The sequence below is a fragment of the Arvicola amphibius genome, chromosome 10, assembly GCF_903992535.2.
Source record: "Arvicola amphibius chromosome 10, mArvAmp1.2, whole genome shotgun sequence".
Classification (NCBI taxonomy): Eukaryota; Metazoa; Chordata; class Mammalia; order Rodentia; family Cricetidae; genus Arvicola; species Arvicola amphibius.
Genome location: NC_052056.1, coordinates 37,546,904 through 37,568,205, shown reverse-complemented (window position 1 = coordinate 37,568,205; position 21,302 = coordinate 37,546,904). Strand labels below are relative to the sequence as shown.

Here is a 21,302-nt window from a genome sequence, read left to right as displayed (position 1 = left end):
AATGTGTCACTGTGGAGGTGGGCTTTGAGGTCTCTTTTGCTCAAGCTTCCCTCAGTGTGACAATCCATCTACTTCCTGTTGCCTGCATATGAACGTGTAGCAGCTCCTTCTCTAGCACCATGTTTGCTTGCACGCTGCCATGCTCCCCACCATGATGATAATGGGCTAAACCTCTGAAACTGTAAGCTGATATCCCAACTAAATGTTTTCCTTTAGCCGGGCGGTGGTGGCACACGCCTTTAATCCCAGCACTCGGGAGGCAGAGGCAGGCGGATCTCTGAGTTTGTGGCCAGCCTGGTCTACAAGAGCTAGATCCAGGAAAGGCTCTAGAAACTACAGGGAAACCCTGTCTCGAAAAACCAAAAAAAAAAAAAAATGTTTTCCTTTATAAAAGTTGTGTGGTCATGGTGTTTCTTTACAGCAAAAGAAACCCTAACTAAGATAGTTGCCAACATGATGAGCCCCAGAATCATCTGGCAGATGGGCCTCTGGACATGCTGTGGGGGCTTACCTTGATTAAGTTAAATGAAGTTTTTGTTTGTGTTTTTTTGTTACAGGGTCTCTCTACATAGCTCTGACTATTCTGAAACTCAATAAGTAGGCTGGCCTTGAGCTCACAAAGACCCACCTAGCTCTGCCTCCCAAGTGCTGAGATTAAAGACATACACCACCACCACTGCAGGCCATGTTGATGTCTGAGATACATGCTGCCCCCAGAGGCCATGTTGATGTCCATGATCCATGCTTGCAACTGGCTGCTATGGGCAAGGAAGCTTTTTTGTCAGTGATGTTAAAGACTGCAGACTCATAAGTGAGAATGGAAGACCTTGAAGTCTTATGTGACAAACTCTCATGCCCTCCACCAAAAAAAAAAAAAAAATTGAAGAGTCCTTAAAAACTGTGGTAAAGATGCTGAAGTGCATCTCCTTACAGTTAATGGCTTCTGGAATGGAAGTTACGAGGGACTCAGTTGTTTTTAAGGAGCAGGCCATTGGGAGTGTGACAGTGCTCAAATGAGAATAAGAGCAACACAAACTGGACTTGTTTGGTTTGTTTGTGGGGTAGTAGTACAAGGGTAGGAGGGTGGGCCTGGGAGAAATGGAAAGTGAGTGTGATAGGGTACATGATACAAAAGTCCCAAACCTCCGGGGATTAGGAAAAATGAGATGGGGAAGGTTTTCCCATAGGAGGTGACACCATTTCTCAGATGGGATCCTGGACTGTATAAAAAGAAGAAAAGAATTGAGCCAAGGCATTTATTGTTCCTATCACTCCTTGCTTCGTAACTGTATGCAACATCACTGGTAGCCTCAAGCTACTGCTTGATTTTTCCCACAGTGATTAAAGTTGTACTGCAACCATGAGCCAGAATTAGTGTACCCTTCCTTGGATAGGTTTTGCCAGCATATTTTCTCACAGTACTACACATGTAACTAAGAAAAATGGTAGCAGGAAATGGGGTCATTGCTATGATAACCTGATCAATTTATTTTGGTTCTTAAGCCTTTGGAAACAATTTGCAGGAGGAATGTGAAAGAGCTTGAAACTTTGGGCTAGAAAGCCTTTGAATGAAAATAGAGCTTAATGGATCATTCTGGTAAGAGCTTGAAAGAGAAGAATGCTCAGAAATTACACAGTGGAATACAGACTAGTGGAAACTCAGGACAGACAAACATTCAGCTTGGTACTGAGCAAGTGGCTATAATTGTGAAGAAATCAACACTACTGAAGAAAAACCTTCTGTTACTACACTGGGGCAATAGGAAGAGTGTCCTGAAGGCACCCATAGGAGACTCACTCCATTTTGTGAAGACCCAAATTGAGTTCAAGGGTTTCCCTGGATCCTCTAGACAATTACCCATGGAAGAACTTCCCTGGGGTCAGCACACAGAAGCTGATACAGCCGTGGCCCACGGGGGACAGACTACATGTGATACTAATTTTGTAAGTGTGCAAGATATAAGGTTGGGGGGGGGGGTTATGGAGCCCTGTATGAGCCAAGGTAATGTGTGGCAGGGTTAAATTCTCAGCCAAGTGGCCCCAAGAGGCCACTGGTGGAGCTGTGAAGGCAAAGTCTCAGTTGCAATGAAGACTTCAGGATATCAGAGATGAACGCTAACGAAAGGCGCAGACATGGAGAGGACTGCCGAAGGGAGAGGCTTGTGTGCACTCCGGTGGCAGAGTTGGTAGTGTGTGTGCACTCCGGGTGCAGAGTTGGTAGTGTGTGCACTCCAGGTGGCAGAGTTGGTAGTGTGTGTGCACTCCGGGTGGCAGAGTTGTAGTGTGTGCACTCCAGGTGGCAGAGTTGGTAGTGTGGAACCACCTGAATCTTTTTTGGAGAACAGCCATTTCATTGTGAGGTCCGGACACTGGACACGGAGCTGCAGCAATTTGTCCTGATGGATTTTGATCTTGTTATATCCCAATTTTCCACTTGGCATGGGAATATTTATTCTCTGCCATTCTATGTTGGAAATGTGTAACTAGGCTTTTTTGTTCGTTTGTTGTTTCACAGTTAGGTTGCCTGAGTCTCAAATGAAATGGACTCTTATTTATTTTTCTTTTTTGACTTTGGACTTTTAAACTGTTATCATTGTTAACAGCTATGGAGACTCCAAAGCTGGATTTTATTCTGCATTAGGAAATACAAATGGGAGTTTGGAGACAAAAGATGGAAGATTAATGTTTAAAGTGATGTGCTTATCTAAAAAGGCTGACCTACCTTCAGTCCACCAGAAGAGTTAGAGAAAAAGGTTTTCAAGGGAAAATTGAGGAGTTGAATAGTGATAGTCTCAGTTGTCAACTTGATGAGATCTGGAATAACCTGGAAGATGGGCTTCTTGTCATGCATGTGTGACATTACGTTGATTAAGTTAATTGAGATGGTAATTCAATTCCACTGTGGGGGACATCCTAGGGTTTTTGGTCAGCCTGTTTCATAAGGCAGGAAAAATCTCCAGTGCAACAGCTAGCAGTGGAGAAATCAAACACCACGGACAGCATAAGCAGTTGAGAAAGGTGTTGGTTGTACGGGAGGAGGCACAGTGCAGAAGGCACACAGGGAAAGACCCTCTGCAAAGCAGAGGGGGAGTTATGAAGCCGAGAATACTGTCTATCCTTGACGGCTGGAGTTTTTTAAGTCTGAAGAATTTTTCTCCCATAATTTAGAGTTGGTCATTTTGAAGAAAGATGGGAGTTTTGATTGGCCCACAACTGTGATGTAACATGTTCTGATCTGTCCTTAAACCCTTTGGGCCCGTCCATCAGCAGGGGGCCTGCTGGAAGGAGGAAAAAACAAAATGAAACAAAGCAAAGCAAAACTTCAAGGCTTTTGTTTTAACCACCAGGCTTTTGTCAGGAGGATAAGGAAGAGGCTGGCCATCCTGGAAATTCTCCACCTTTATTACCTAGCCATGGCACCTCTCTTTATCTGTCTGCCTACCAGAGAGTCTGCCTAACCCCTCATCTCTCCTGAGCTGTAGAAGAAAGTGAGCGGAACCTGTGAGGGGTCTTTTTGAAGTAGATGAACCTACTTCTAATCCGGTGGAAAGACACACACCTTTAATCCAAATCTTGAGAGAGGAAGGACACACCTTTAATCTGGGTCATAGCTCCTGATGGGAATCTATATAGGTGTATAGAAGAAGGAAGATTAAGTTATTGAAATGCATGTGTTTCTGCCTAGAAAATCCACTCACCACTATTTTCCCTCAAGATACCGGCAATATGGAAAATTGAATGTTTGAAGATTGCTATCTCATGAGGGAACAGATCAAAGTTCTTTTCTTCTGTGATGGTGGGTGGGTGTGACAACGCAGTGTTAATGACTGTTCTTTCTCACCCTTCTGAACAGAGCTCCTGAACTGATAATGTCTCACACTGTCTCTCAACTTGTTATGATGCGACTAAATTCATGGCAATGGGTATGGAGGGAGAGATCTAAATTGCTAGGTTGGGTTTTTATTTTTATTTTTTTAAGAATAAACTAACATTCCTTTCTTCCTGATTTTTCTGCCCTCCCACCAGTTGGCATGTGATTGCTAACGTCTACTCTCTTTCACCAAAGCAGAAGAAGACCAACACACTTGGGTGGAAAAACAAGAATGCAGAAAGAATGTGGAGCAATGACTACTGAGGAGCTCTGGACTACTTATATACAGAACCGTCACACTGAAGAGGAGTTACGTGTCCTGTTTAAACTCTGGTTATTCTTAGATCCCAGTGCAGTGGCCTCATTACTACAATGCGTGATTCAAAAACACTGCAGGTTCCCATAGTGTTAGTCGAGTGATATAAACAAGACAAGAAACATACTTTTAAAGATATTTAATGATCTGTCTTTCAAATCAGTACAAAAATTTAAATACAAAATTGATTTGCCATTAAGTCTCAAATCTATTCATGGAAACTCAAACAAGTTACCAGTCTTTTCATCATTCTTTGTTTCTGTAAAATATTTGAGGACAACTATCCTCTACAGACATTCTTTTCCCCTGTGGGATGTCATACTACTTTAAAACTCTGTGTTTAAATAAGAACAATGCCAGTTTGGTCCATTTCACATGGAAAAGCTCTAGTTAATTTTGAATTAAATAGGGATCATTAGTGTCCCTAGACTGTAGAACATATAGTTGTTTCACCTGCTTTCACACTAATGTGTTAACATGATGTACAGCACTCCAAAGGGAAACACGGGTACATAGATAATTACTTAAAACTCTTCTTTAAATTAAATGGAGTATCATTTAGCTCTGATATTAGCACCATGGTAGAATATACAGTATCCGGCATAGATTCTGCTCCTCCTCCATTTAAAAGTTTAGAAGCATATGCCTGATATATGATAACATACACATGCACACACACGCACACGCACACATGCACACACACATATAGGCAATTGAGTAGCAACCAATAAATACGTTGGAAAATAATCTCAAAAAGTGGAAATTTGGTTTAACTAAAGAGATAATTTTCTACCTTCTTTGTGGAGACTAAAATACCATACATGTACAGATAAGAGCAACTTTATGATGCGTCTGGCCCAACTGTCCTTCAAATCATTTCGATGTAGCATTTAACAGAGATCCCAGGGACCCCTGTGACTTCCAGTCACTAACTACAAGCCAGTGTCCTCAGGAGCAACCCAAAGGACAGCTATCCACAGAAATGCTGTTTACTTTGCAAGTGAAGGCTAGGTAGGACTCCTTTTGGATGAGAAAGTGCTTTGTACAATGAACAGTGAATGAGAAACCTTGTGCTAATGAACTCATTTGTCTTAAAATTTGAGAAAAATGGAGCCTGTGTATCATAAAAGGAAAAGACAAATATTAAGCCAGGATAAGAAAATTTGTGGTGGTAAAATAATTCAGATTTGAACAGTCCATATTTTATATTGTATTTATTTGTGTCTTTTTCCAATCTATGTCTATCTCTTCAATTCCTGACTCTTAAATTCTGAGGAAAGGAGATTAGATCATCGTTGCAGCCCCCACAATATTTCCCCCAAACAACCTAACAGCAAAATGAACAGGAAACTTTCAACTGTTTGTGTTTTGAGCAGTGCCCAAAGAGTCTAGTATATGCCTTAGTGAGGACTCTGAAACATTCTTTCTCCTTTCAAACCTGTTTCGGCTGTGGTGTTGAGTGTTGTGAACATAGTAGGCATGGGCTCCCCCGTGCTTTGTGACATTCCAGCTGCCTCTTCCAAAGGCTGATGTTTAAAGAAACGGTCATTTCCCTACAATTTTTAGTCACTATAGCTGGGAGCAAACACATCTGCTATTAAATATCAAACCTTTTAATTACTCTATTAAAATTAATTATCTTTCACATATAATTCTGACCTTTTTTCCCCAAATTAAAAAAAAGGCTTAGATTTTGGCAATTGACTTTGGAACCTCATAACATAAATCATATTTTTAAAATTCATAGTTACTTGGAAAAAACACAGCTACTAAAACATGTACAGACAAACTGAAACCTTACTACCATTGGTTGTATGGGCAAATTAGGGGGATTTTTAAAATGCATGTAAACATAACTGATAATTGCTTTTAATAATAAAAGTTCACAAAGTGGCAAAGTTATTTGAGGAGGGCTTTTTTAAAAATCTGTTTATATTGTTTAAGCTATAGTATAAATTACAGGAAGGAAGAAGAAGAAAAAAGAAAAGAAAAGAAAAAGAAAATTGGGTTCCAGAAAAATGCCAAACTGAAACTCTTTAGGTGAGTTAATGCATTAATGTCTCTGAGCTCAATTCTGAACCCTGTGCACTCTGCCCTATATCACACACAAGAATCTCACCCAGTGCTTGACAAAGAGTGTGCTGGGCAAATATGCAACAGGCCATCGGCACACCTGCTCCTCTGGGGGAGACCACAAACACACAATTCTGACTAGGTAGTCCCGCAGCTGAAAGCACAGCCTCTGACATGGAGAAATGGCCTTTGGACTAGAGATTACCATGGTCTTGGCACTATAGAACAACTCTCCAACATCCCACAGCAAAACATCTGCACAAATAGAGAGGAAATTATGCAAATAAATACAGTATGTAACTGTCACCAGGAACCTCCTAAGGCATATTTTTTCAAGGGAGCACAAGGAATGAGTGACTTTCATTAGCTATGATCATCCAGACTGACATATTTTGACTGATTTGAATAAGCAGGTTATGAAATAATATAACGTGCAACAGCTAATATGAGTCCAGTGGGTACAACACAGATGTCTGTACTTGATCCATAAATCTGTCCCATCATTCTGTTACAATCTGCTGTGCACAGTACTAAACATGCATCTTAAGTTTTTATTTGTACATGATGGTCTAAACTTTCACTTAAAAACAACTTTCCAACTCTTTAAGTGTTTTGAAGCATTGTTTATAATTGGTTTTTTGATGTGTCATTTTTCTTTTCTTCTATTAAATCTCTTTTTCTTTCGTTCTTTTTTTCTTTTCTTTACATGGGATACAATAAATATCCTGAAAAGGAGGAGTGGACATATTGCCCGGCGTACAGTCCGGCCGCCTGTTCTGAGGGCATTTGGAGGAAGACCCGGTCTCCGGGCCGGAGGAGCAGTTACTGCACTCCCGGAAGCCTGGTCCAGAAAGCCCTTCTTGTACTCGTCGTATGTGTACATCATGGCTCGTTGTTCTTGAAGAGAGCAACCCACACGTTGCCTCCCTTGCAGTGAACATGGTAAGCAAAGTAGTAGACACCCGGGACTTCACAGGTGAAAGATGCCGTCTGCGGGTTGTAGTTCTGTCTGCCATTGTAGAGCAGCTTGTCAAACTTTACTGGGGCCCCCACCGGTGGGAAAGGTGCAGTCAGCTCTGCAGTAAAAGCAGGCATCTCATAGGCTGGCCCACCGTTCTTGCCCTTCTTGCCCGCATAGGCATGTGGAGGTTTCACTCCATCAATTCCTAGTCCCATATCTGGCAGATATTCTCCCTGGGGTGGTGGTGTAGGGGGCATCACAGCTGGGGGTCCTGGGGGCCCTGGAGGGCCTGGGGGCCCAGGAAGACCAGGCTGGCCCTGAGGCCCAAGGGCACCAGGTTTCCCTGGGGGGCCGTGAAGGCCTGCCACTCCTGGCTTCCCTACACCAGGAAATCCAGGGGGGCCTGGGAGGCCTGGTTCTCCTTTGGGGCCCGGAATCCCAGGTGGTCCAATAGGGCCACTAGGTCCTACAATCCCTGGAATGCCTGGGGGTCCCTGTAGACCCTGATCCCCGGGTATGCCTGGTTCTCCCTTGGGCCCAAGCAGCCCCGGAACTCCAGGAAGCCCTGGCAACCCTTTGTGACCAGCTTCTCCCTTGGGTCCAATAGGACCAGGCAAACCCCTCATGCCAGGGGGACCTACTTCACCAAGAAAACCTGGCTTCCCAGGAAAGCCTTGGAGGCCTGGCTCACCCTTAGGACCTGGTGGACCCTGTGGTCCCGCCACCCCACCTTCTCCTTTGGGCCCAGGGAAGCCAATAGCACCTGGTGGGCCCATGGGCCCTGGCATTCCGGGTAGGCCTGGTTCTCCAGGAGGACCTCCCACTCCAGGAGCACCTGCCGGTCCTTTCTCCCCTCTTGGTCCAAGAGCCCCAGGAACACCCCCAATGCCCCGGTCCCCTTTGGGTCCTGGGAAGCCTGGCTTTCCAACCCCTGGGAGTCCTGGGGGTCCAGGCAACCCTGGCAGTCCTTGCTCCCCTTTACCACCTGGAAATCCTGGCTGTCCAGGGATTCCATCCTGGCCCGGTTTTCCAACTCCAGGCATCCCGGGAGGTCCTTGAACTCCTGGCACACCAATAAGACCTTGTGGTCCAGGTTCCCCTGGAGGGCCTGGCTTCCCCAGGGGACCCTGGGGTCCAGGAAAGCCTGTTACTCCTGGTTTTCCTACTCCTGGCAGCCCAACTGGGCCAGGAGGGCCATGCATACCTGGAGGACCCTTCAGACCCGGCAAGCCTGGCATCCCGAAGCCCTTCTCTCCTTTGGGACCCTGAAGACCCGGAGGTCCTGGTGGTCCTTTGGGCCCTCTTTCACCTTTTGCTCCAGGTTGCCCTGGTAACCCTGGCCCACCCGGTTTCCCGATGCCAGGAAGTCCATGAGGTCCTGGAGGTCCTTGTGGTCCTGGGATTCCCATAGGCCCGACTTCCCCTTTGGGTCCAATTTCACCTTTGGCTCCAGGCATTCCCATGGCTCCTGGCTTTCCAGGCATCCCAGGCATCCCCGGCTTTCCAATTCCTGGATATCCTTGTGGCCCTGGTTTTCCTTTGATTCCAGGCATTCCATGACCTGGCAAACCTGGTGGCCCCGGTGGTCCTCTTGGTCCAGGTTCTCCACGGGGACCTTGTTCTCCTCGCAAACTGGCTAAAGGTATTTCTCCTGGAAAAGCAGAGAAAGGAGCAGGGGAGAATGGTTATCCCTTATTTAAAGTAAGTAATAGTAGTCACTTAATTTGGACACATTTGCCTATTATGTATCAGAAAAAAGACTAGAGATAATATGCTCATCTTCCCAAGCCTTCGCCTGTATGTACCAGGATTTTAAGGAAAATCAAGCTGCCAGGTTCTGCGATGTGTCTGAGTTGTTGGGGAAACTCTTATATTCAGATGCGTGTATCGGTACTGGTTAAATTTTAAAAGCTGAAAAATAATCAAACAAAAATTTTCCACGTGCAAAAGTTGAAGATTCCATACTGTGTTCATACAGAATTTGGGAAGGTTGGAGTTATGCAATAAAAGGAACAACAACAACAGCAGATTGCCATTGAGCCCACATAGCAAAAATATGGTATTTTCAGCTCATTTGTTTAAGGTACACATTTGTGTGTATTTTAGAGAATGCTGGAGTCATACTCTGTTTTTATTTTTTAAACTGTTCTACTTGAAATTATATTGTATTTTTGCATGACTGCCTTGTTAATTGAGAGATTTCATTATAAATTGACAAGTTACATGGTGTGTTTATGGGTTTCAAAGTATACAATTTATTAATAAAACGTGGAATAATTAAACCATCTAACCAACATTTCCATCCCCTTACATACTTATTTTTGTGGGCATAGCATTTGAAGTTTTTATTAGTTTTATATATATATATATATATATATATATATATATATTTACCACAATTGATAATAGAACTAAAAATAGATAAAACAAAATCAAAATCATATTCTTCCTGCCTGCCTGAGGCTTTGAATCTCTTGAACATTGTCTTCTCCATCCATTCCTCTTCTCAACTCCTTATACCTCTTAGCATCTGCTCTAATAATGAACAACATTCTTGTCTCTGCTTCTGTGCACTGACATAATACTACATGTTAGTCAGACCCATGGTGCATGCCTATATGTGCCCGGCTGGCTTGTATTATTTTTAATTTAATAATGCAGGACTAAATGATGTTTCCTTATGTGCTGAAATATGGGTGATAAAAATCACTTTGCCATGGACCCAGGAAAAAGGAAAACTTTTTATTTCGTGTGTGGTTTGACAACATCTCTCTACATCTGTCTTCAAGACCCAATGGATTTGCTTAGTGTCTTTGACATGCTATAAGGTTTTTCAAGCCTCAAATACATGATTTTGAAGAAATTACTTCTCTTAGAAATTTAGGTTTAATGAGCATGCAGTTTAGACTAGGAGAGAAGCTTGATTTAGAAAGAGGACCCCTTGTTTCTCTTTCTGGCCTGAGCATGAGGTTGTTTGACTAGGTTACTTAATCTGTCAGCATCACTGACTTCCTATGGCTATAGCCAGAATAACACAGCCACATACTAGAGAATAGAAGGGGCAACCCTCATACCTTGCTACTGAAATACAAAGCACATGTGAGAGAATGCTGTGCTTTGCAGACAAACAGCTCTGCATATTCTGTGTTGCTGGGAGAAGTGGGGGAATGGAGACATGAACTATGTGCTTCCAAAGTCTTCTTTCAACTATAAGTAGCCTGTAAGTCTGATCATTGTGCTATCTGCAGAACTACCGCCGAGAAACAAGAGAAAATCTTAGAAGCCATATTCTTCCCAGATAGGAGTAATCATCTGAATAGATATAAGAGGCACCAGAAGCCAGGCAGACCATGCAAGAAGGGAGGGGAAAAAAGACCTGGAACAGGCCTCTCTCAACCTTCCTAATGCTGCAACCTTTTAGTACAGTTCCCCATCTGTAAAATGTTATTTCATAACTGTAATTTTGCTACTGTTACGAATTATAATGTAAGTATCTGCATGCACATAGGTAACCCATGTGAAAGGGTTGTTCTACACCCAAGGGGGTTATGACCCCCAGGTTAAGAACCTCTGCCCTAGATGACTCCCTAAAAGGTATACCAGCTCCTGGAGAGTAAAAATATGAGGAATACTTACATTAACACACACTAGTAAGCAAACTGTAGTCAAGGGAAAATCTGAGGACCTCCTAATATATATTAACACTTGATGTAGGTGGGTCTTCTGTTTTGTGTTTATTTCATTGGTTAATAAAGAAACTGCCTTGGCCATTTGATAGGCCAGCCCTTAGGTGGGTGGAGTAGACAGAATAGAATGCTGGGAGGAAGAGGGAAGTGAGGCAATTGCCATGCCTCTCCTCTCTGCATCAGACGCCATGGATCCAGCCACCAGGTCCTTCTGCCACAGCCTCCTGACTACAGGCATAGGCCACCACCCTGAAGTGTCACATCTTATTGGTTTGGAACCCCTGATGTTTATTTAGCACAGTGCCTGCAACACATTCCCCTCTGCCTGAGCATCTGGAATGACTGACAGCTGCAGTCACACAGAAGCCCTCAGTGCTTTAGTGCTGACTCAGCACCACTTTTACCTTATGCCTCTGATACTCTCAACAATCTTATTTTAAAGACCAGGGGAGTGAACTCCAGATAAGCAAGCTGAATTTACAGGAAAGCATCTACAGCAAGGGGTACTTTGTAGGTGTAATAGACCTGATACATAGTCCTAGGAAGTGATGGGAAATTTTTCTGTGCATTTTAGCTTCCTAATGGCTTATTGATGGACTTGTGTACTTTGGAACAGTACTGAAAACTCTTACGTGTAGCACCTAGTTTGTGAAATGCTTTCATTTGAGTTTTCTTTTATATAAGTTCTCCAAAATATTGTTTTCTTGACTTGGAAGAGTGACTTGTTGCTTTTCTTTAACCCTGTAGCTTTATCCTTCTGCTCCTTGAACTCCCTGCATCTGCTCAGAGTCTAAGCCCCAGTCAGGTGCTCACTAGAGAGCTGATGACTGTTTAAATAAATTAATAATATATTTAAGGATAGACTCTGGTTAAATATGCTTTGTTCAGTCTGATGTTAGCTAAAATATTAAAACCAAATATAAGTTATAACTTTAACTTTTTATTAATGATGAAGATCAAACCCCTGCAATAATTTTTATTTTTAAATTAAAATATAATTACAACATTTCCCCTTTCCTTTCTTTCCTCTAGCCCCTTCCCTGTGCTCCCCATCCCTCTGAAACTCAAGGCTTCTTTTCCTTTACTTATGGCTGTGTGTGTGTGTGTGTGTGTGTGTGTGTGTGTGTAGTGCATAAATATATAAGTAAAACGTGATGAGTCTATTTAGTGTTGCTTGTATGTATATGATTTCATGGTTGACCACTTGGAATTGCATAACCTGACCTGAAGGCCCTTTCCCTGTATCTTTCTTTAAATTTGAACTTTGCAGGAACTGCATGTGATTCACAGCAATAACAAATTTAAAAATAAAAGTCTCTGAATTACATTTTTCCCACTCAGCTTTTATAGTTTAGGAGTCTGTAGCACTGCTATTTTGAAACTGTAATATGTTACCTTTGCCTTTCTTGGGTACCACCTCCTTGCCCATTCTTGGCACAGGTTGGATTTCCTTCATATACTGGGGAAGGTGTGGGTACTCTTTGCCATACTGCATGTGAGGCATCTCCTTGCCCATAGAAAGGCCATCTTTGCCCAAAGGCATGTGAGGTACTTGCTGGCCCAGGGGCTGGTATTGTGGAATTTGCGGTGGTATCTGAGGAGGAATTTGAGGTGGCAGCGGCTTGATTCCATAGTAGGCACCAGCCTGAGTGAGCCTGACGGAGCTCAGTGAAATGGTGAGCAGCACTCCCAGCAGCTGTTGAGGCCTGGGTGGCACAGCCATCACCTGTGGAAAAAGGAACACACCGACACAGTGAGGGCCTGCTATCTGCTTAGAGACAGAAGATTACAGAAAGTGGGCAAATCCACAGTCTTCATTGCCAGACTTTGTAAGAGGAAGGACGATGAAATGACGATGCTAGCTTTTAATTAGAATGAGAACAAATACCAGAGGAGTCAGGTCAGTCAAATGAAGGCAATTAGTGGAATGTAGTCTAGAGATTGCTAGTGTCTCCAAACACCAATTCTGCAATTTTCCCATAACGTCAGAGAACCCAGCTTTTAGCTTGGAATAGAGCAACTCAGAATAAAGACATCCAGATAGTTGTGATGATTTTGTTAATTTTTGCCAAATTTTGCCAATTGAATATAATTTTAATAGATACTACTATTACTTTCTAGAAGGCTCCTTGGAAGCAGTGAGAATGCTCCTCCCTCTCTTCCTCCTTGCTGGCTAGATTGCTAATATATTGATTGCCTGGAAATGAACCAGAGCCCTTGGGACCATGTCATAAAAATCTATGTATTGGGGATTGTAGAGCAACAAACTTGAGCCCTGGCTGACCATGGAGGAGCTACACCCATCCTTAAATTTAGAAGAGAGAGAAATTGGGTTTTTTTTCTTTAACACTTTGACTCAGATATTTCTAGCCTTGCTCAATAGGACAGTAATGGGTTTCTAACTGCAAACAGTTAAAAATGTCTGGTCTATGACAGGAGCAGAGATTGCTCATCTGCTAGATGCTTTTCTGGATGCTTTGAGGTGTCATAAATACATATACATATGAAGGTACAATAAGTATAAAAACAACACCAAAAACTACCGAGAAAGGACATTCCATGTGATAGTGCCAGGTGGTCATTTTAAAAATCACTGTCGTAATTATGTACTTCTTGCTTCTATTTAAATACTATGAAGTTATTCGTTCAGAATTTGGTTAGCTGGAGCCAGAGTCCATTAAAGTTTATCTTTGAAGTTTTATGAAAGAAAGGAAGTTTACAAGGCAAATTAGTTGTATAAATAAGACAGAGGGCGATATCTGGCTATTCACAAGAACAAACTGTTTCTATTTAATGGTGCTCTTTGCAAGTCAACAGTTAATAGAATAAATATAGATGGGAGCTTATCTGCTTATAAAGACCAGATTGAGGAGACTTCTACTTGGTAACACCCTAGGGTGCAGACCAAACAGCCCAGGGTCATGCGATGTGCACTAAAGGCTATGAGGGGGCAGGCACAGCACACTTGGAAGTCGGATTAGTGTCCCCTCCCCCACCACTGAGGAACCTGTACTGATCCTGAGTTGGTGTTGTACTCTACGCCTTATTAAAAGACGAATTGCAAAATAGAGTTTCATAATGCTGGAGAATGAGAAGTAGCAAGAGCATCACAATCATTGTTAATATAACTATGTCCTGGAACATCTCAAAAAGACTCGTGTACAACTAATTTAACTTCTGTTTCCATGGGAGTTTTTCTTTGCAATTAACTATCTAACTAACTTAATTCTAGATTATGATGTTGGGCTTCGGCATTGAATTTGTGCCATCCAATTCAAGGGTAATGCCAGGTATCTGGACAGAATACAGAAGGATTAGTTAATAAAACAAAAGAAGACAAAAACAAAACAAAACAAAAATCAAAAACCAGAACTAAGAAAATATTTAGGGTGAATCCCTATCAGAAAATTCATTGCTTTCTCGTTTTTCTAAATATACAAATTAATCATTTCTTTCCTTCAGGGAATAAATGAAGTACATGAGTCATTAAAATGATTTATAAAGCATTCTCTATGATATAATCAGCACAGTTGCAAGGAAGAACTGTTTATTTTAATGTCTGACTAAGACATGGGCTGGTGAGAGGAGTTAGATATTATTGTTATCCTCTGCCCCTCTAAATGATTAAGTGGTTATTAGAAGCCATTTGGAAAGAACCATAAAATGAGTACTGGCTTATTTTTATTAATATTAAATTATTTTAGGTTTAAAAGAACATCTGCTATAAAAAGTACACCATAATTTAGTAAATTCCTATCAGAAACAGTGCTAGGCCCATCTAAGAAATACAAGGTTGAACATAATATAATCACTGAGTCCTTTAAGGAATAGCAATGCACATTGGAAAAAGAATAAATTTTCTATCAACTTTAGTTTTTAAATCCCCTATTTTTGAAGCAGTGACTTTTCTCATTGTTCTTCCATGTTTTTTTTCCAGAGTTAGTTTACAAATATGCAATGCAACATAAACTTCTCTAAAACTCAAATCCAGCATACTATACACCCTACTGTTTTCACCCTCTGAGACAGGTACTTCAACCTTATTTTTTGTCTAGATATTAGTAGCTAAGCAAAGCCCTTCCAGATCTTCACTTGTTAAAAAATAGGTCTTAGTTTTATTTGAAATTCTGCCTGATTTTAATATTCAGTGTCTTTAGGTACTCATTAGAAAGCTGAACGTGTTAATTCACACCAGAAATATATGGCAATCCCTGATAACATAGATGCTAGGACTTCATTAGGATGTAATTCTACCCTTCAGGGTGGATGAACTCCAATATTAAACCTTAGTAATGGACTTGCATGCTTGCCATCACCTTTCCAGCAATTCAGCTGATGTGCTAGTTTACACTTAAATAATCTTTAAACTGGAACGCACTTGTGAAATGCTGGAAAACTAGAAGCAAAATAATGCTTAAAAGACCAAGTAAATCCCCAGGACTCAGCAGGACCGAGTTTCCTTCCACTAGGTCCTCTCAGAGGCTTGGCCTTTCTCTCAAACCATCTCATCCAGTCAGCCTTCTGTCATTTCATTGGCTTTTTATTTAAGTAAACTTTGCTCAGTTTTAACTTGAATATTTATGGAAGGGCCCTGGTTAGAATTTATCGCCAGACGTATCCTTACTAATATCCTTCTGGTTCCTGAAGATGGTTTTGGTGGTCAACATGGTGTGGTGGTTCTCTCATATAACTCAAAGAACACCAGATTTGCTGCCATATACAAACACCTACGGGAAGAAGTAGCTGAGAACCCCTGCTGGGAAGTGATGGTGGTGGGTTTCCTTGCCTCTCTTCCTTTTCTGAAAATGGAAAGCACAATAATATGCTGTGAGTTTTCTTTGCTAATTTCCTTGCTATTTTTCTTTTATGATTGATGTGTATGTGTGTGTGCATGTGTGTGTAATTGTGCATACACGAAGATAAGAATATCTAATGGGGTAGACACTGCATCTTTGCCGGCTAGGTGAACTAAGTGAAGGCTCTCATTCCCTTTGAGACATATACTCTAGGACTAAAAAAAAAACCTATGTGTGACTTTTGTCTCTGCAATTCTCCATACTTAATACTTGAGCAATCCCTTATCTTCACTGAGTCTCAGTTTCCTCACGTATGACACAAAAATTGCAATCTCTGCCTATTTCTCAGAGTTGCTGTGAATAATAATACAAGTTCTTTGTAAGCTGAAATCACTGTTTAAATTAAGTTATTACTAATGCAGCACAACCAAAAAGACAAATCAAAACCAACTAGAATGCCAAAGACTTTCAAAGGAGGATACTAACCAAAATAAATGAGAGGTTAACTGCAATAATGATAAACCTAACGTGAATAAAGCAATGATAGCCATTAAAATATGTTCAAATATGACAAAAAAGAATAGTTGAACCAAGGCTATAATTTATTCTGGTGTCAGATTTGCCAATCCTCATCACTTTGAATAGCCTCCTGGATATTCCTTGTAGTTTCCTCATGTGACCTGTAATGTACACATAATACTACCATGATAGGTATTATTTTAGATGATCAAAGAATACCTTTTGTACATTTATCCTCATGAGATTTGGTATTGCTGTACCAAAGAGTATTTACGTATTTAACCTTCAATCTTAGCTTTGTATCTAACTTAGTCTTGTTTATGTGTGTTTATGGTATGATGGGGACAAGCCCCTCTTATCTGCCAGTCTTCTAGGGCTTCTTGTCCTGATATGGGCTTTCTCAAGAGCCTTAGATTTATCCCTTGAAGAAAGGGGAATGAAGCAGAATATTTTCCCAGTATTTTCCAGAATTGCTTCTCTGTGTATCTTAAAAGAAAATTATCTCTTTGCTGACTGTATACCGTCCAAACTAGACCAGCAGGAGCAAAAATAGGTGACTGCCAAACTTTGCCAGAACAATGTAGGACAAGTTCTTCAAAATCTCCTGCTTCTCAAAAATGTCTGTCAGATTACTAGACCTATAGGCCAAAGTTGTTTGCCCCAATGTTATAGAAGAACCTAAGGTGACTGTCCAGGTACCTAAATGTTTCTGTCATCTCTTAAATTTGGAAATCACTTGCTCTGCACTTCCTGTTTCTTCAGGTATTATTATATCTTTCTCAGGTCTTTGATGGGATTGAAGACTAGACAGTTACAATTCTCCCTAATCATGGTAGAAAGTAAATTAAGTACAAAACTCTGGACTCCTCAGGAGAGAACAACTGATGGAGTATTTTCTCTATATTGCCAAATACAAATGGGATGGATATTGTGACTGATATTGTAACTGTAATTCTTACTTGATAGCTGGTTTTGTTGTATATAATTTTACTATGTTAACATTAAAACCTTCCTTCTTAATTAGACAAAAAAAAGGGAAAGCATGGGATAATCCTTTTGTACACCATGAAGACATGTTGCTCTCATTGTTAATAAAATTTGACTGGCCAGTGGCTAGGCAGGATTTTTAGGGCAGAGAGAATGCTGGGGTGAAGAAGGACAGAGTGAGAGGAGAGTGTGTGAGACACAGAGTGAGCAGGATGGGAAGTACATACATGGTAGATATAGATGAATAGAAATGGATTAATTTAAGTTATAAGAGCTAGCTAAAAACAAGCTAAGCTATCAGCGAAGCATTTATAATAAATATTGAAATTCTCTATGTGGTTATTTGGGGAGCTGCTGGCAAGACAGAAAATTCTGCCTACATTTTTTGCTTGCATTTTTTGGGTAATTAATCCATTAGATACAATTAGTTATTGAACTATAGATTTAATTTTTGGAGGGGAAGGACAGAAGATACAATGGCCTGGTAAAATGATGGAGTCTTATTTTATTTAACTCAATTTCTAGTATTGGCAGGTGATAAGTTAAAATAAGTTTGAATATTGGATACAAGTGCTGTAAAGAAAGCCAAGCAGGAGTCTCTGTCTACTCAGCTGTGTCTCGCAAATATGCAGTAGGTTGTCATTTGTTCATCAAAGCCTCCATGACGCAGTACATCAGATTGGGTGTTGTACAAAACAGAGCTCAGAGGTCTGGAGGCTGCAAAGTCCAAGATCAAGATGCCAGATGACAGGTGTCTGGGGAGCCCTGCTTCCTGGTTCACAGCTGTCAGTCTTCTGACTTTCTCGCTATGTCGGGGGAGAATGGAGATTTGTTTTGTCTCTTTCCCAAGGGCACCAATCACATTCCGAAGATTTCTGCACTTGTGACCCTATCATTTCTCATACATCTTCCAACATCATACTGGAGGTTAGGATAACAACATGGGAATTTGGTCACAAGCACAAACTTTATAGTACTCAAGGATGTAAAGCACTCAAGGATGACTTGAAGCAGGAAAGCTGGGAAGGATGGTAGTTGAAGACATCAATGGAAAATAAATTATGAGTGAAGATTTGAATATTGAGATTTTCAAAAAAGATTTATTTATTTTTATATTAATGTGTGACTATTTTGCCTGCATGCGTGCATGTATACTACATGCATGCCTGGTGTCCACAGAGGCTAGGTTTTCAAAACTCCTGGAACTAGAGTTATAGACAGTTGTGAGCAGCCATGTGGATGCTGGGAACCAAACCTGAGTCCTCTGTAAGAGCAAATGCTCTAACCACTGAGGCGTCTCTTCAGTCCTTTGTTTATTTTAAAATAGTCTCTCAAATCTCCAAATGGGAGAAGAGGGACACATCTATTTATTACAACATAGTTGTGAGTATTTTATTGTTTCAAAAGTACACCCTCATCGTTGTCTATCTTCCACATAGTGACATATTTATTTTGTCCTTTTTCACTAGGTATTACTGTTATTGTTTTTTAATCCCTCAGATATTAAACCTACTGTATCATTGTGCTACAGGTACCATAATGAAGAGTAGGTATCTAACAGGAATTTATTTTCGTATAGTTAAAGAGGCATAGACTTCCAAATGCACTGTTGGGGTGAGGCCCTGCTGAAGGCTTTTCTGGGTAGTATATGGCAGTCTTCATTGTATGACTTTACGTGCTCTTTTTCATGAGTGTTTTGTTTTGCAGTCACCATAATGACCCCATTTTAATTTAATTTACCCTTTAAAGTGCTTATCTCTAAATAAAGTCATATTCTGGGGTACCAGAGATTTAGATTTCAACACAGATTTTTGAGATGGGTGAATCAGTACATAGCACTCATCTTCCTCTGAACAAATTCAATTTCTAGTTCAGTTTTAGGCCTTTTTAGCCTTCCATTATTTGCCGCATCCTACTACGAGTTTAGCCAAAAATTAAATGTAAGTGTAACCAACTTTATAATTTTTGACCCATTAGCCAATTTACTAAATATCTAGAGAAGAAAGGAAACTGTGATTTTTAGGGGTTTTTTTTGGCGCTTATTGACAGATCCTCATAACCAAAGCTCTTGAGATGGATACAGACTTTCAAAATATTTCATTAAATATCAGCCTTTGCTTAAAATATTCCTTACAATGGTTGTTAACATAAAGCATTAATATTTTCTGTTTGGATATTAACAATGACAGGAACACTCATGAAGCAACCTATTGTCACACAACTTTGTTACTTTAAAAAATTATATGAATACTTTGTAGGAAATACTTAAGGCATATGCCTTTAATCCCAGCACTTGGGAACAGAGGCAGACAGATCTCTGACTGTTGAGGCCAGCTGGGTCTACAGAGTGAGTTCCAGGACAGCCAGGGCTACACAGAGAAACTCTATCTCAAAAAAAAGTCATATATGGCAGTGTTCCTGTAGCAAGATGGGTTTGCATGTGTGTGCAGGGGTGAGGGGGTTTAAGAAATCCTGAAACTGATTACAAGGCCAGAAGACATTTGAAAATGTTCTTAGTTAAAAGGTCACAAGAACCAGAGACTTTGGTAGTTTAAATGTAATTGGCCCCTATAAGATCACAGGGAGTGGGACTATTAGGAGGTGTAGCTTTGTTGGGAGGAAGTGTGTCACTGTGGAGGTGGGCTTTGAGGTCTCATATATGCTAAAACCACTTTCAGTGAGACAGGTCACTTCCTGTTGCCTTTTGAACAAAATAGAAATATCCAGCACTACGTCTGCCTGCATGCTGCTGTACTCCCAGCTGCCATGCTCCCTGCCATGATGGTAATGGACTAAACTCTAAAGCTGTCAGCCTCCACCATAATTAAAGGTTTTTTGTTTTGTTTTGTTTTTTTAGAGTTGCCATGGTCATGGTGTCTCTTCACAGCAATAGCAACCCTGACTAAGGCAGAGCCCCACTCCGGAGTCCCGTAAAAGTACTAAATTGACAGCTGTAATATATATGCAGAGGACCTGGTCCTGTGCTTGTTAATTCAGTCTCTATGAATTCATATGACCTTTGCTCAGCGAGGGCCTTGCTCTCTTGGTGTCCTCCATCCCCTCTGACTCTTATTCTCTTTCTGCCGACTCTTCTTTGGGGTTCCCTGAGTTCTGAGGGTAGGAATTTGATAGATACATGCAATTTAGAGCTGTGTGCTCCATGGTCTCTCCTTCTCTGTGTAATATCTGGCTGTGGGTTTCTGTGTTTCCATCTACTGCAGGAGAAAGCTTCTCTTATGATGACTGAATGAGACACCGATATATTGAGTATTGGAGAATATCATTAGGAGTCATTTTATCGCTACTTTCCTTATTTTAAAAACCAATAGTATTTGGTCTTACCCCAGGTCTCTGGGATATCTAGTCTCGGTTCTTGGTCACCCAAGCAATATTGGGGATGAGTTCCATCTTGTGGAATGGACCTTACATAAAATTGGATGTTGGCTGGTTACTGCCACAAGCTTTGTGCCACCTTGCCCCAGCATATTTTGTGGGCCAGACAGCAATGTGGGTCAAAGGATTTTTGGTCTTCTCTTGAGCTATCTTTCTTCTGTTGGTTTACCTTATCCAATTTTGATGTGGGGACTTTTGTTTTACCTTGTTATATTTTATTTTTATTATATTTGAATGTTATCACTCAGAAGCTTGTTCTGTTCTAATGAAGGACAGAAGAGGAACGGCTCTGGATGGGAGTGGAGGTAGGGAGGAACTGGGAGGAGTAAAGAGAGCAGGGAGAGTGTAATTAGGATATACTGTATGGAAAAAGAATCTATTTTCAAAAAAGGTTATGGGGCCATCTTTGCCCACTCCATTGTTAACCAGAGATCTGAATTTTGTTGTAAGATAGATTAGTATTACAGATATAAATTACTCCATAATTGATATTGATTAGCACTTTGGGATTACGAGGTTCCTTTTGTCATACTATTAACCAGTTTTGATCTAATTTAGTATAATATTAATATTCTTTTTTGTTTTTTTGAGACAGGGTTCCTCTGTGGTTTTGGAGCCGGTCCTGGAACTCTCTGTGTAGACCAGGTTGGCCTTGAACTCACAGCAGTCTGCCTGTCTCTGCCTCCTGAGTGATGGGATT

At 41.0% G+C, this 21,302-nt stretch overlaps 1 protein-coding gene across 1 annotated transcript in view; it reads right to left on the bottom strand.

Moving 5' to 3' along the window:
- Window positions 1-4,311: 4,311 nt before the first annotated feature.
- Window positions 4,312-21,302, bottom strand: part of Col8a1 (collagen type VIII alpha 1 chain) — a 134,565-nt gene continuing 117,574 nt past the window's right edge. Inside the window, 4 exon segments of the mRNA XM_038345236.1 lie at window positions 4,312-7,082; window positions 7,084-7,145; window positions 7,148-8,872; window positions 12,303-12,633. Coding sequence (XP_038201164.1) covers window positions 6,963-7,082; window positions 7,084-7,145; window positions 7,148-8,872; window positions 12,303-12,630 — 2,235 coding nt within the window. The 5' untranslated portion in view covers window positions 12,631-12,633 and the 3' untranslated portion in view covers window positions 4,312-6,962.